The 12552-nt window shown below is 47.7% G+C and overlaps 1 protein-coding gene across 1 annotated transcript in view; it reads left to right on the plus strand.

Annotated features, from left to right (window-relative positions):
• The first annotated feature begins 5074 nt into the window (after nt 1-5074).
• Nucleotides 5075-12552, plus strand: part of LOC147113011 (uncharacterized) — a 40700-nt gene continuing 33222 nt past the window's right edge. The window contains exons 1-2 of the mRNA XM_085998236.1: nt 5075-5138; nt 7117-7319. Of these exons, the coding sequence (XP_085854362.1) occupies nt 5075-5138; nt 7117-7319 (267 nt within the window). The remainder of the gene's footprint in view (nt 5139-7116; nt 7320-12552) is intronic.

Raw genomic sequence — 12552 nt, forward strand, 5'->3', positions numbered from 1 at the left:
ACAATATCATTCTGACAGGAACCTGAGACCAAAGCAATCCTTCACCCTGAGCACACAGTCCAGTGGAGACCAACTCCCGTCCCGCAGCAAGGGAACAAACCTGAGTATGTGAATTCAGTCGAGTCTGGAAAAGAAGCTCCCTTGAAAGACTTTGCTGAACTCCCACTTGTCGTCATCCTGTCCAGGGAGTGAAACCGACTGACTCCACAATGAGCCCAATGTGAATGCACCTGCCAGCGAAAACTAGGAGTTTTCCCGGTGTAGGGGGGAGAAAAAACCCACACACGTGCAGATCTTGAAGGCATTCCCTAAGAGTAAAGGAGCAGAGGCGATATGGTTCCTGGGATTCAGTACAGCCTTTTTCTGTACCTGGTACTCTCCTGCCTTTACCCGTCACAGGCTTCGCAGGCAAGTAGCAACCTCTGTTTTTACTGCTGTGCTGCAGATTGCTGTGAGAGAAAAGGAAAAATAGTTTATCGGTAAGAAACGTGAGTAAATTGTAGAATCAATAATCTGCAGGGGGACAGGGATGGAGGGGCTCCCAGGTCTCTGATGTCGCTGAAAGTTGTTCTCCGAGAAAATCTCATTGATGTGATGTATGCGCTAAAGTGCGTTTGAACAAATCTAAAAAGTACAACATTTCATGCAGAATGCACTGCAGACATTAAAATCTGTTCGTTTAATGACTTTGAAGGACATGCGGTGTTTCTTCCAGCTGTTACTGTATAATGGCCAATATAGAGCGGTTCAAAGGCCTCGGATATAAACACTGCTGGTCCTGTTAGCTCTGCAATAATCCGATTTATAGAAATGCTTGTGAGCTTCAGAGAAGAGCTGGCTGTTGCAACTAAACCTCAAATGCTGAAGATGCCAATGTGAGTTAGTTTTTAATGTGTGTGTGTGTATATATAGTACACAGCTACAATAGGGGTACGGTAGCATAGCGGTTATCTGGTCATTCTCACACTGCTGTTTGTGGGAGCTTGCTGTGCGCAATTGGCTGCCACGTTTCCCACATTGGCTGTAAAGCACTTTGGGACATCCTGGGGTCGTGAAAGGCGCTATAGAAATGCAAGTCTTTCGTTTTTATGTTGCTGGACTAGTAATCCCGAGGCCTAGACTAATGATCCGGAGACGTGAATTCAAATCCCACCACGGCAACTGGGGAATTTAAATTCAGTTAGTTCAATAAATCTGGAATAAAAAGCTAGTATCAGTAATGGTGACCATGAAACTACCGGATTGTCATAAAAACCCATCTGGTTCACTAATGCCCTTTAGGGAAGGAAATCTGCCGTCCTTACCTGGTCTGGCCTATAAGTGACTCCAGACCCAGAGCAATGTGGTTGACTCTTAATTGCCCTCTGAAATGACCTAGCAAGCCATTCAGTTATACCAAACCCCGACAAAGAAGTATATTAATAATAAAACCGGACGGACCACCCGGCATCGACCTAGGCACCGGACACGACAAAGGCGCACCCAGCCTAGTCGACTCGGCAAAGTCCTCCTCACTATCATCTGGGGACTTGTGTCAAAATTGGGAGAGCTGTCCCACAGACTAGTCAAGAAACAGCCTGACATAGTCATACTCACAGAATCATACCTTCCAGACTCTTCCATCTCCATCCCTGGGTATGTCCTGTCCCACCAGTAGGACAGACTCAATAGAGGTGCTGACACGGTGGGGAGTGGCCCTGGGAGTTCTCAACATTGACTCCGGACCCCATGAAGTCTCATGGCATGAGGTCAAACATGAACAAGGAAACCTCCTGCTGATTACCACGCATGGAGTCCAGGCAGGTAAAGGCATAGCTTCCAATGGTGGGGCAAAGGGGAAGGGGATGAATAAAATGCCAGAGTCAGAGTAACGGAGAGTTCGGGTAGGGAAGAGGCTGTAGGGCTGGAGGAGGATACATAGAGAGGGAGAAGAAAGTCATAAATGGATTTAAACACAAGGATGAGAATATTAAATTGGAGGTAAAAACAGAAAAGGCTGGAAAAAAATATGCAGATGCAGGTCAGGCAGTTCTGACGAAGGGTCATCGACCTGAAATGTTAACTCGGTTTCTCTCTCCACAGATGCTGCCTGACTTGCTAAGTGTCTCCAGCATCTTCTGTTTTTATTTCAGATTTCCCGCATATTTTGCTTTTAAATTGGAGGACTGGGAGCCAATGTAGGTAGACAAGGACAAGAGTGATGGGTGAGCGGGACTTGATACAGGATAGGACATGGGCAGCTGAAGTTTACAAAGAGTGCAGGATTTGAGGGAGGCCGGCCAGCAGTGTATTGGAGCAATTAAGGCTGGAGGTGGCAAAGATATGGAATAGGGTTTCAGTGACAGGTGGGCTGAGTTAGGGCAGGAGGCAGGTATATGATGGAGGTGGAGATGGAGGTCAGCGGCGGTCTTTGCAATGGAGAGGATATGGGGTCAGAAGCTGAGCTCGGGAATCTGATGTTGCGAATAGTCCAGTTCAACCTGAGTCAGTGGCCTGGGAGGGGGTTGGAATTTGTGACAAGGGTACAGAAGTTCTGGTTGGGGGCCTAAGATGATGGCTTTGTTCCCAATGTTTAACTGGAGGAAATTAAGGCTTATCTAAGACTGGGTATTGGACAAGCAGTCTGACAACAGAGAGGCAGTGGAGGGGTCAAGAGCAATGTTCCCGTTAAACTGCGCGGCCCTGCAACGCTCTGGAGCTCCCGCGCAGCCGGCTCACCGGCTTTTAAATGGGAATAACCACGCATGTGTAGTATTATGAATGGGCTGCGCAGCCCCTTAAAGGGCCCGCGCACCCCCAAAAATTAAAGGGAACATTAGTCAAGAGAGGTGGTGGAGAAAAAGAATTGGGTGTCATCAGCTTACATGTGGAAGTTGATCCTATGGGGGTGATTTTCATTCAGAAGTCGAGAAGGAGGCGGGACTACAACTTTCGGGGTTGTAGTCCTGCCTCCATCGAGATGCAGCCAATCCACGCGATTTTAACTTGATTGACCTTGTTGAGCCCACCCAGTGGGCTCAGCGGGCCAATTAAGGGCCACCCGGCAACAGGTGACATCACAGACTGAAATTTCATCTGTCAAGCGCTTTTGACAGATGAAATATCAGCGTTTCACAGCTGTTTGAAGCTGTCAAACACTGAGAGTCTTACTTCTAACCTGAGTCCTTCTACACAGACTCAGTTAGAAATCTCACCGGCACACAAAGCTGCAGGCTGTCACTTTTGACAGATCGCAGCCATTCTGCTTTCTGTGCCAGTTAGATGATGGACTCCCGAAACCTAGAGGAAGGAAGGCTGTAAAGGTAAGTACAGGTAATTTAAACACACTTACCTTTGCACTCATGCACCCATCACTCACCTGAACACCGACATCTAGGACCCCAGCTGTTCACAATATATATTAATGATCTGGACGAGGGAATTGGATGTAGTATCTCCAAATTTGCAGACGACACAAAGCTGGGTGGGAAGGTATGCTGTGAGGAGGATGTCGTGAAACTCCAGTACGATTTGGACAGGTTGGGTGATTGGGCAGGAACATGGCAAATGCACTATAATGTGGATAAATGTGAGGTTATCCACTTTGGTGGCACAAACAGGAAGGCAGATTATTATTTGAATGGCAATAGATTGGGAGAAGGGGAACTGCAAAGAGACCTGGGTGTTCTTGTGCACCAGTCACTGAAGGTAAGCATGCAGGTGCAGCAGGCGGTTAAGAAGGCAAATGGTATGTTGGCCTTCGTAGCAAGAGGGTTCGAGTACAGGAACAAGGATGTCTTGCTGAAGTTGTACAGGGCCTTGGTGAGACCGCACCTTGAGTATTGTGTGCAGTTTTGGTCGCCTTATCTGAGGAAGGATGTTCTTGCCATGGAATGAGTGCAGCGATGATTCACCAGGCTGATACCTGGGATGGCAGGAATGACGTATGAGGAGAGATTGTGTCGATTGGGCTTATACTCACTGGAGTTTAGAAGATTGAGAGGGGATCTCATCGAAACCTATAAAATTCTGTCAGGCCTGGACAGACTAGATGCAGGAAGGATGTTCCCGATGGCCGGGGAGTCCAGAACCAGGGGTCATAGTTTAAGGATAAGGGGGAAGCCATTTAGGACAGAGATGAGGAGGAATTTCTTCACCCAGAGAGTGGTAAACCTGTGGAATTCTCTGCCACAGAGGGCGGTGGAGGCCAGTTCATTAAATATATTCAAGAAGGAGTTGGATATATTTCTTAAGGCTAAAGGGATCAAGGGATATGGGGAGAAGGCAGGGACAGGGTACTGAATTTGGATGATCAGCCATGATCTCATTGAATGGCGGAGCAGGCTCGAGGGGCCGAATGGCCTACTCCTGTCCCTATCTTCTATGTTTCTATGTTTCTATCTCGACCCCTCCAAGTCCTTCAACCCGACGGCCCGACTCCTCTAACTTGGCATGGTTTGGAGCCATCGGGAATCCCACAGTTCAAGCTTTAAAATAGGGATTAGGTTAAAAACTGCCTGTTAACTACCTGTTAACAGGCAGTTAATTGGCACTAATCCCTTCCCGCCTCGGGTAGGCGGGTCCCAGTGTGGGGCGGGTATCCGCCTCCTTTGAAACTTAATTGGAGGCGGGTTGGGCGCGGGATGGTGTCGGGACCCCCGAATTCATGACTTTAACCCCCCGCACGCCTCCAATCCTGACTCCACGGGTCAATGAAAATCGACCCCTATGTCTTTGAATGATGTCACCTGGGCCACCATATAAGTGAGGAAGAGGAGGGGGCTAAGGATAGATCCTTGGAGGACTCTAGAGGTAATATTTTAGGGAAGGGAAGAGAAGCTATTTCTGGAGATGCTCTGGCTACGATTCGATAGGTAACAGTGGAACCAAGGAGGAAAGACATTGGAGGAGGGTGATGTGGTCAACCGTGTCAAAGGCTGCAGAGAAATCGGTTAATGTCAGAACTAACCTCCAATTCACTCCTATTTTCATTGTGTAGGGTTGCCTGAACAGACAGAAGGTCCTAACTGCCATCCGACAAATGCAACAATTCCTAAAAGGACAGGAAAACCGTTTTACTGATGGGATCCGCAACATGAAAGCCAAGCTCTCTGCCTTGCAGGTCTCTGTGACCAAACTGACTGCAGACCAGCCCTCAGGTATGTTACCATCAGACTCGTGTCAGCAGAGACCCGTTCCTCCAAACACTTGACTAGAAAGTTGTACTGTCCCACCAACCCACCGATAAGGTTAATTTATGAATGGACCCCTTGTGCAAATCTGGGCAGACATCCTTGTAAGCTGCCCAAAGGGGAGAAGTGCAAAAACAAATCCCACAAAAGTTGAATAATGTGACTTTCAAGAAATCCAGAGCAAAGGGCTCCACCATAAAGTAAAGGTATTGGGAGCTGCCCCATTTAATTCTGTGGGACCCTTGAGTCGATGGTTTCAAACATCCAGGCAGCCTGATCGAGTGGTATTTCAAAAGGGCAGACTCACTCTTTACCACCTCTTGAATGGCACAATTGGACTCCAACTCCCAATTACCTTCCAAAGTTGTGGTTGACTCCAGGGGTTTCTGCCTCTGGCCGGACGGACAGAGCCCTGGCAGAGCATGAGTGTGCTAGTTGTAAGGTTAAGCATAAAGAAACTTATAGATTCAAGCCACTGTATCCACTGCTACCCTGGAGGACATGGTGACCTGTCTCTCTTGACTTGACTGGATGTGAAATGTCTTGAGCCCTAACATCCTTGAGAAGTCGAAGGGAAAGGACAAAGGATTTTTCCGTGGAGCGGCGACAGCAAGACAAAGATGTGCTACTCCCTCCAACACCGCTGGTGTCACCCTTCGTTAGGCAGGCTTGTGTGTGTCGGATTCTGGGCTCTCGGAGAGAGGCGCTCCCAAGCAAACAGTCAAGGTCCCTAAAATTCTGCGTCAGCTCAAGGCCCCTTTCTGCACTAAAAACGGACCAAATTCTGTGGCATGAGGATGTTGTTCCTGCAGCAAACCCGCTCAGGATTTGGAAACATCCCAATCTCAGTGCAATAAATATATTTTTAAAAAGATACTGTATAAAAACATCAGTTAACTGGTGGCTGTTTAGAAAAAAAAAAGGTTAAAAGCAATTTGCTATGTTTCGCCTCTATGCCAAATGTACTGCTCAGGCGCTTGCAGTAATAGTTGTGGCTTAACACGTGGCTGTCTCACCGAGCAAAGTGAGATAGTTCGGTGACACGTGGCAACTAGATCTTCAATAGTAGTAACCAATACCCGATGTACCAAAGCCAGTCCTGCCAAGAGAACGGTAGCGCAGTGGTTATGTTACTGGACTAGTAATCCAGAGGCCTGGTTTAATAATCCAGTGAAAGTGAGTTAAAATCGCACAGTGGCAGTTCGAGAATTTGAATTCAATTAAAAAAAATCTGGCAATGAAAAGCTGGTATCAGTAAAAGTGACCATAAAGCTGTTGGATTGTTTCAGAAACCCCAAAACCAGTCAATGGTGTTCTGCATCTGAATGTGACACTAATCTTCACTGATTTATAGCTCAGTAATCTTCATGCATTTTACACCTTGCTTATTAATCTACCAAATTGCAAAAAACAGTTGGTTAAGGAGCTGCCAATCGTGGTGTTAGAGTCCCTGTGCATTTCATGTTTCAACACTATTCAGTGCACAATATGCACATAATGGGGATTAGAGGCTTGAGATTGGGGTTTCCTCTGCTTTCTCCTCCCTAATGGGCCAGGATAGCAGCAGAAAAGGGGCAACATTGGTGGTAAAGCCTTTTGCTGTGCTCCCGCTCCGACCCCTTGCCTCCGCCAGGACCCTCACTGGCTGCTCTTCCCCCACCAGCTGCATGTAAATGAGAGCCAGGTCCTGGGCCTCGAGTTCCCAGTGGATTTTCCTGCGGCCATCCCTGTTACTGCCGCTCCCCGGGACTGCATGGTGAAAGGTGTTAGTAGGCTCGGGGTAGCTGTGAAAAAGGTCCCGATTTCTCTAAATGGAGGGAGGGGGGCCTAGGAGAGGCCTCCTCTACTTCCTGTTCAGCCCCAGCACTTACCTTTGTAGGCCTCAATCTGCTGAGGCCTACAAGACGGGTAGGTTTCTTCACCTTTGGTTCTTCTGTCTCTTCAGGTCCCTTGGCACATCTTCTGGTGCTGCAGCACTACTGCATCTTCAGGCTGCTGATGATTTGTAGGTTCTCTCATGGTGGTGATCCCTCCCTGGAGAATGCCTTGCAAAAAAATGGGTCGGGGATTCAGCGGTCTCAGGGTACAGGGTCCCTCCACGGCCCACCTCACCGTCATACTCCAGTGAAGAGGAGAATCCTATCCTTGGTATCCTGACACTATTTGGATTCAGATCAGATAATGGGATTGGTACATCAAGCACTGGCTCCAAACTAATTACAGCAGGAAAAACTATTTGAGGAAGTATAACAAGGGGTGGGGAGAATGACAGTAGAAATTCTGGTATGGGTGTGAAATTATGCATTGATTAGTCTGTCTGTGGAAGGAGCCTTGGCTATACTGCACTGACAGAGTCAAAACTTCCGAGACAGGTCTGGACCTCAACAAGGTCAGCAATGGAGGCGTAAGCAAAGCCAACAAAGAGTCACCGTCACCCATCCAAGCACTTTAAAGAGTGGCCACTGTCCCTGCTACAGAGCGAAAGAACTTGCATTTATCTTCGGCAGCACCTCCCAAATCCGCGACCTCTATCACCTAGAAGGACAAAGGCAGCAGGCGCATGGGAACACCACCACCTCCAAGTTCCCCTCCAAGTCACACACCATCCTGACTTGAAAGTTTATCGCCGTTCCTTCATCATTGCTGGGTCAAAATCCTGGAACTCCCTCCCTAACAGCACTGTGGGAGTACCTTCACCACACGGACTGCAGCGGTTCAAGAAGGCGGCTCACCACCACCTTCTCGAGGACAATTAGGGATGGGCAATAAATGCTGGCCTTGCCAGCGACGCCCACATCCCATAAATGAATAAATAAAACAAAAATTGATATAGTGCCTTTCATGTCCTGAGAATGTCCCAAAGCAAAAGAATTAATTTTGAAGTGTTGTCACTTTACGCACAGCGAGGTCCGACAAACAACAAGATTAATTAACCAGTTAATCAGTTTTCGGTGGTGTTGCTTGAAGGGTGAATGTTGGCCATTACACCGGTAGAAATCCCCTGCTCTTCTTCGAATAATTTCATGGGATTTCATTTTACAAACAAATGGGGGCCTTGGTTTAATGACTTCTCCAACATACAAAACCTCCGTCAATGCAAACTCGCTCAGTACTGCACTGAAGTGTCAGCTTGGATTATGGGGTAGAGTTTCGCCCCAGATCGGCCAAACCAGCGCAAAAGATCGAGGAATTTCAAGCACAAGTTACGTGCCGTTTCCGCAATCTTTTGCGCTGGTTTAAGAAACATCGCGTTAGAAGCTGGCCCCGCCCACAAAACTGGCCACGCCCTCAGATCGAATGAGTCAGCAAGGCGAGTTTCCGCTAATTGTGCCTGTTTGTGGCCCTTCGAAGAGGCTCTTAAAATTAAGCCTTTTTTTAAGCACGAGGACACTAATAGGCACCTTTCAATTCTTTTAAATATTAAAAAAATGTCATTTACTAAGCAACTGACTACTGTACACCAATGAAACTAGTCAATGGTTCAGTATAGTTTTTAAAGTCATTTTCAGTTATTTAAAATCAGGTAACTCACAGGTGGTGGACTGATTAAAAGTGCTTATTTTTTGTGATTAACCCATTGTCAGCTGTATTAATCAAACTGCACCAGGTTACCGCTCTTAAATATATCAAGAAATATTTTTAAACATTATGCTCCAAAACACTGCCCGATTGAGCTGGTTCATGGAAGATTTTACGTTTGTGATTATGTAAATAGGTTTGAGCGGAAGCTTGAACCATAACCTCACTTTGGGAAACTTGCGCGATTTTCAGCGCAATTCGCGCCCGGAAACTCTACCCCGATGTGCTGGAGTGGAGCTCGAACCCACAATCTATGGAGTCATTCAAGAAGCAGTTGGATGCAGTGGTGGAGGACTATTGTAGGTTTCTCTGGAAGGATGAGTTAGATGGACCAAAAGGCCTCCCTCCTTTTCTTATATATTTGTTCTTGGGAATACGTGTAGTGCTCGTGAGTGCCCTGAAAAGGTGGTCATTGGCCTGCTTCTTGAACTGCTGCAGTCTTTATGGCAGTACTGCTCCCACAGTGATTTTTTTTTTCGTTTATGGATCTGGGCGTCGCTGGTAAGGCCAGCATTTATTGCCCATCCCTAATTGCCCTCGAGAAGGTGGTGGTGAGCTGCCTTCTTGAACCGCTGCAGTCCGTGTGGTGAAGGTACTCCCATACTGCTGTTAGGGAGGGAGTTCCTGGATTTTGACCCAGTGACGATGAAGGAATGGCGATATATTTCCAAGTCAGGATGGTGTGTGACTTGGAGGTGGTGGTGTTCCCATGCGCCTGCTGCCCTTGTCCTTCTAGGTGGAAGAGGTCGCGGGTTTGGGAGGTGCTGCCGAAGAAGCCTTGGCGAGTTGCTGCAGTGTTCGGTAGGGAATCAGCGAATCCCGGGATTTTGACCCAGTGGCGATGAAGTGGTGATCTGTGTCTTAGTCAGGTTAGCCTGTGACTTGGAAAGGAACTTGGAGATGATGGTGTTCCCTGACATCTGTACTTATCTTTGTGAATTTAAGACAGTGTTTAAATCCACCAGTAGTTATTTGATGACTTAACATAGCTTAGCTATTTAAAATAATTTATACCTTCTGAAACTGATGTAAAAACACTGGAAAAACATTCTGCAAACTGCAGTATGCTAACCAGGTTTTGCTCATTTCAGTTTAAAAGTACAACTTTCATGTACTCACACATCAAAATAAACGCAGCCACATGTGTTTAACTGGGTCTACAATCAGTCTCGCCATTTTAGATCATAAATCTTACTGCAAATGGTTCCTGATTTTGACAACAATTCTAAAGCTAGCTTTTAATATGATGTGAGAATGGAGGGTGGTGGAGGGTGAAGGAGGGGTGGAAGGGTGGAGGAGGGTGGAAGAGGGGTGGTGGAGGAGGGTGAAGGAGGGGTAGTGGAGGGAGGAGGAGGGTGGAGGAGGGGTTATGGAGGAGGGTGGAGGAGGGGGGTGGAGGAGGGTGGAGGGGGGAGGGGGTGGAGGAGGGGGGTGGAGGAGGGTGGAGGAGGGGTGGAAGGGTGGAGGAGGGTGGAAGAGGGGTGGTGGAGGAGGGTGAAGGAGGGGTAGTGGAGGGGCGAGGAGGGTGGAGGAGGGGTTATGGAGGAGGGTGGAGGAGGGGTGGTGGAGGGGGAGGAGGGGGGAGGGGGTGGAGGAGGGGGGTGGAGGAGGGTGGAGGAGGGGTGGAGGAGGGGGGGAGGATGAAGGAGGGTGGAGGAGGGGTGGTGAAGTGGTGAGGAGGGTGAAGGAGGGTGGAGGAGGGGTGGAGGAGGGGGAAGGAGTGTGGAGTATTATGTCCGTGTATAATTGAGACACGGACTGCAGGAGTTGATTTTAACAAGTCTTTACTGAATGGAGACAACCTGGAAACTGAAACTACAGAAGCCTGCTAGGGCCTTTTATACAGGGGTGGTCACTGCCGGTACTGCAGTCTGAGACCAGTTATTCCCTTAAAGGTACATACACAACAATTCCTCCCCTTTTAGATAAACAGTACATAACATTCATTTAACAACTAAATAATAACTAATTACAATTACAATTACGGTTACTAGATACATTGGTTGAAGTTAAGCAATTATAAGTTCAGTCTTTGAGGAGGCTTCCTGATTCTGTCTGGATAACGCCTCTTTGGGATATCAGGTTCTTCTGGCAAGGTTGAGTCGGGATCAATGTCGTTGTTTGGTTCGTCTGCTTCCAATATCACCGATTCTGCGGTCGATGCAATTGGTACTTCGGTTTCATCGCCAGGTGTATCAGATCGTGGTGTGGAGTTGACGTTTTCCAGTGACTCTAGAACCTGGTCAGCATGGTGTCTTACAATGCTCTCTCCAACGTCCACGGTATACATTAGAGGTCCTTGCCGTGTACAGATCGTTCCTGGCTGCCATTTCTCTGTGCGGTAGTCCCGGGCCAAAACTGCTTGACCTATCTTAAAACTCCTGGTCGGCCTTTCATTCATATTCTGAAACTGCCTGTTCTCCACATCTCTTCTGACGTTTGGCTTAACCAAATCCAAGCGGCATCGTAGTCTTCGATTGAAGAACATCATGGCTGGAGTTTGGTTGGTAAGTTATCCACCTTGTGTTGTAGGGGTATATCTTCATTACACATTGCCTTGATAGCCTTCTTGAATGTTTGAACAAACCTCTCGGCCAATCCATTAGTGGCTGGATGATATGGGGCGGATGTGTAATGCTTAACACCATTCATAGTCATAGAGTCATAGAGTTTTACAGCACAGAAAGAGGCCCTTCGGCCCATCGTGTCTGCGCCGCCCATCCATCCCTGTCCAGTCTAATCCCATTTTCCAGCATTTGGTCCATAGCCTTGTATGCAATGGCATTTCAAGTGCTCATCCAAATGCTTCTTGAATGTTGTGAGGGTTCCTGCCTCTACCACCCTTTCAGGCAGTGAGTTCCAGATTCCAACCACTCTCTGGGTGAAAAAGTTCCTCCTCAAATCCCCTCTAAATCTCCTGCCCCTTACCCTGAATCTATGCCCCCTTGTTATTGACCCCCCTACTAAGGGGAAAAGTTCCTCTTTATCTACCCTATCTATGCCCCTCATCATTTTGTACACCTCAATCAGTTCCCCCGCTTTCTTCATAGCTGAGGCGCTCCATCCCAGGTAACATCCTGGTGAATCTTCTCTGCACCCTCTCCAAAGCAATCACATCCTTCCTATAGTGAGGCGACCAGAACTGCACACAGTACTCCAGCTGTGGCCTCACCAGCGCTTTGTACAGCTCCATCATAACCTCCCTGCTCTTATATTCTATGCCTCGGCTAATGAAGGCAAGTATCCCGTATGCCTTTTTAACCACCTTATCTACCTGTTCCGCTGCCTTCAGAGATCTATGTACATGTACACCAAGGTCCCTCTGACCCTCTGTACTTCCTAGGGTCCTACCACTCATTGTGTATTCCCTTGCCTTATTTGTCCGTCCAAAATGCATCACCTCGCACTTTTCAGGGTTAAATTCCATTTGCCACTTTTCCGCCCATCTGACCAACCCGTTTATATCGTCCTGTAGCCTGAGGCTTTCCTCCTCGCTATTTACCACCCCACCAATTTTTGTGTCATCTGCGAACTTACTGATCATACCTTTTACATTCTCATCCAAATCATTTATGTAGATCACAAACAACAAGGGACCCAGCACCGATCCCTGAGGTACCCCACTGGACACAGGCTTCCAGTCACAAAAGCATCCTTCGATCATCACCCTCTGCCTCCTGCCACTCAGCCAGTTTAGGATCCAATGCGCCAAGGCACCCTGGATCCCATGGGCTCTTACCTTCTTGACCAGTCTCCTATGCGGGACTTTGTCAAAAGCTTTACTGAAGTCCATGTAAACCAC

The sequence above is a fragment of the Somniosus microcephalus genome, chromosome 9 (genome assembly GCF_052327205.1).
Source record: "Somniosus microcephalus isolate GS21.2 chromosome 9, FLI_Smic_1.0, whole genome shotgun sequence".
Taxonomy (NCBI): Eukaryota; Metazoa; Chordata; class Chondrichthyes; order Squaliformes; family Somniosidae; genus Somniosus; species Somniosus microcephalus.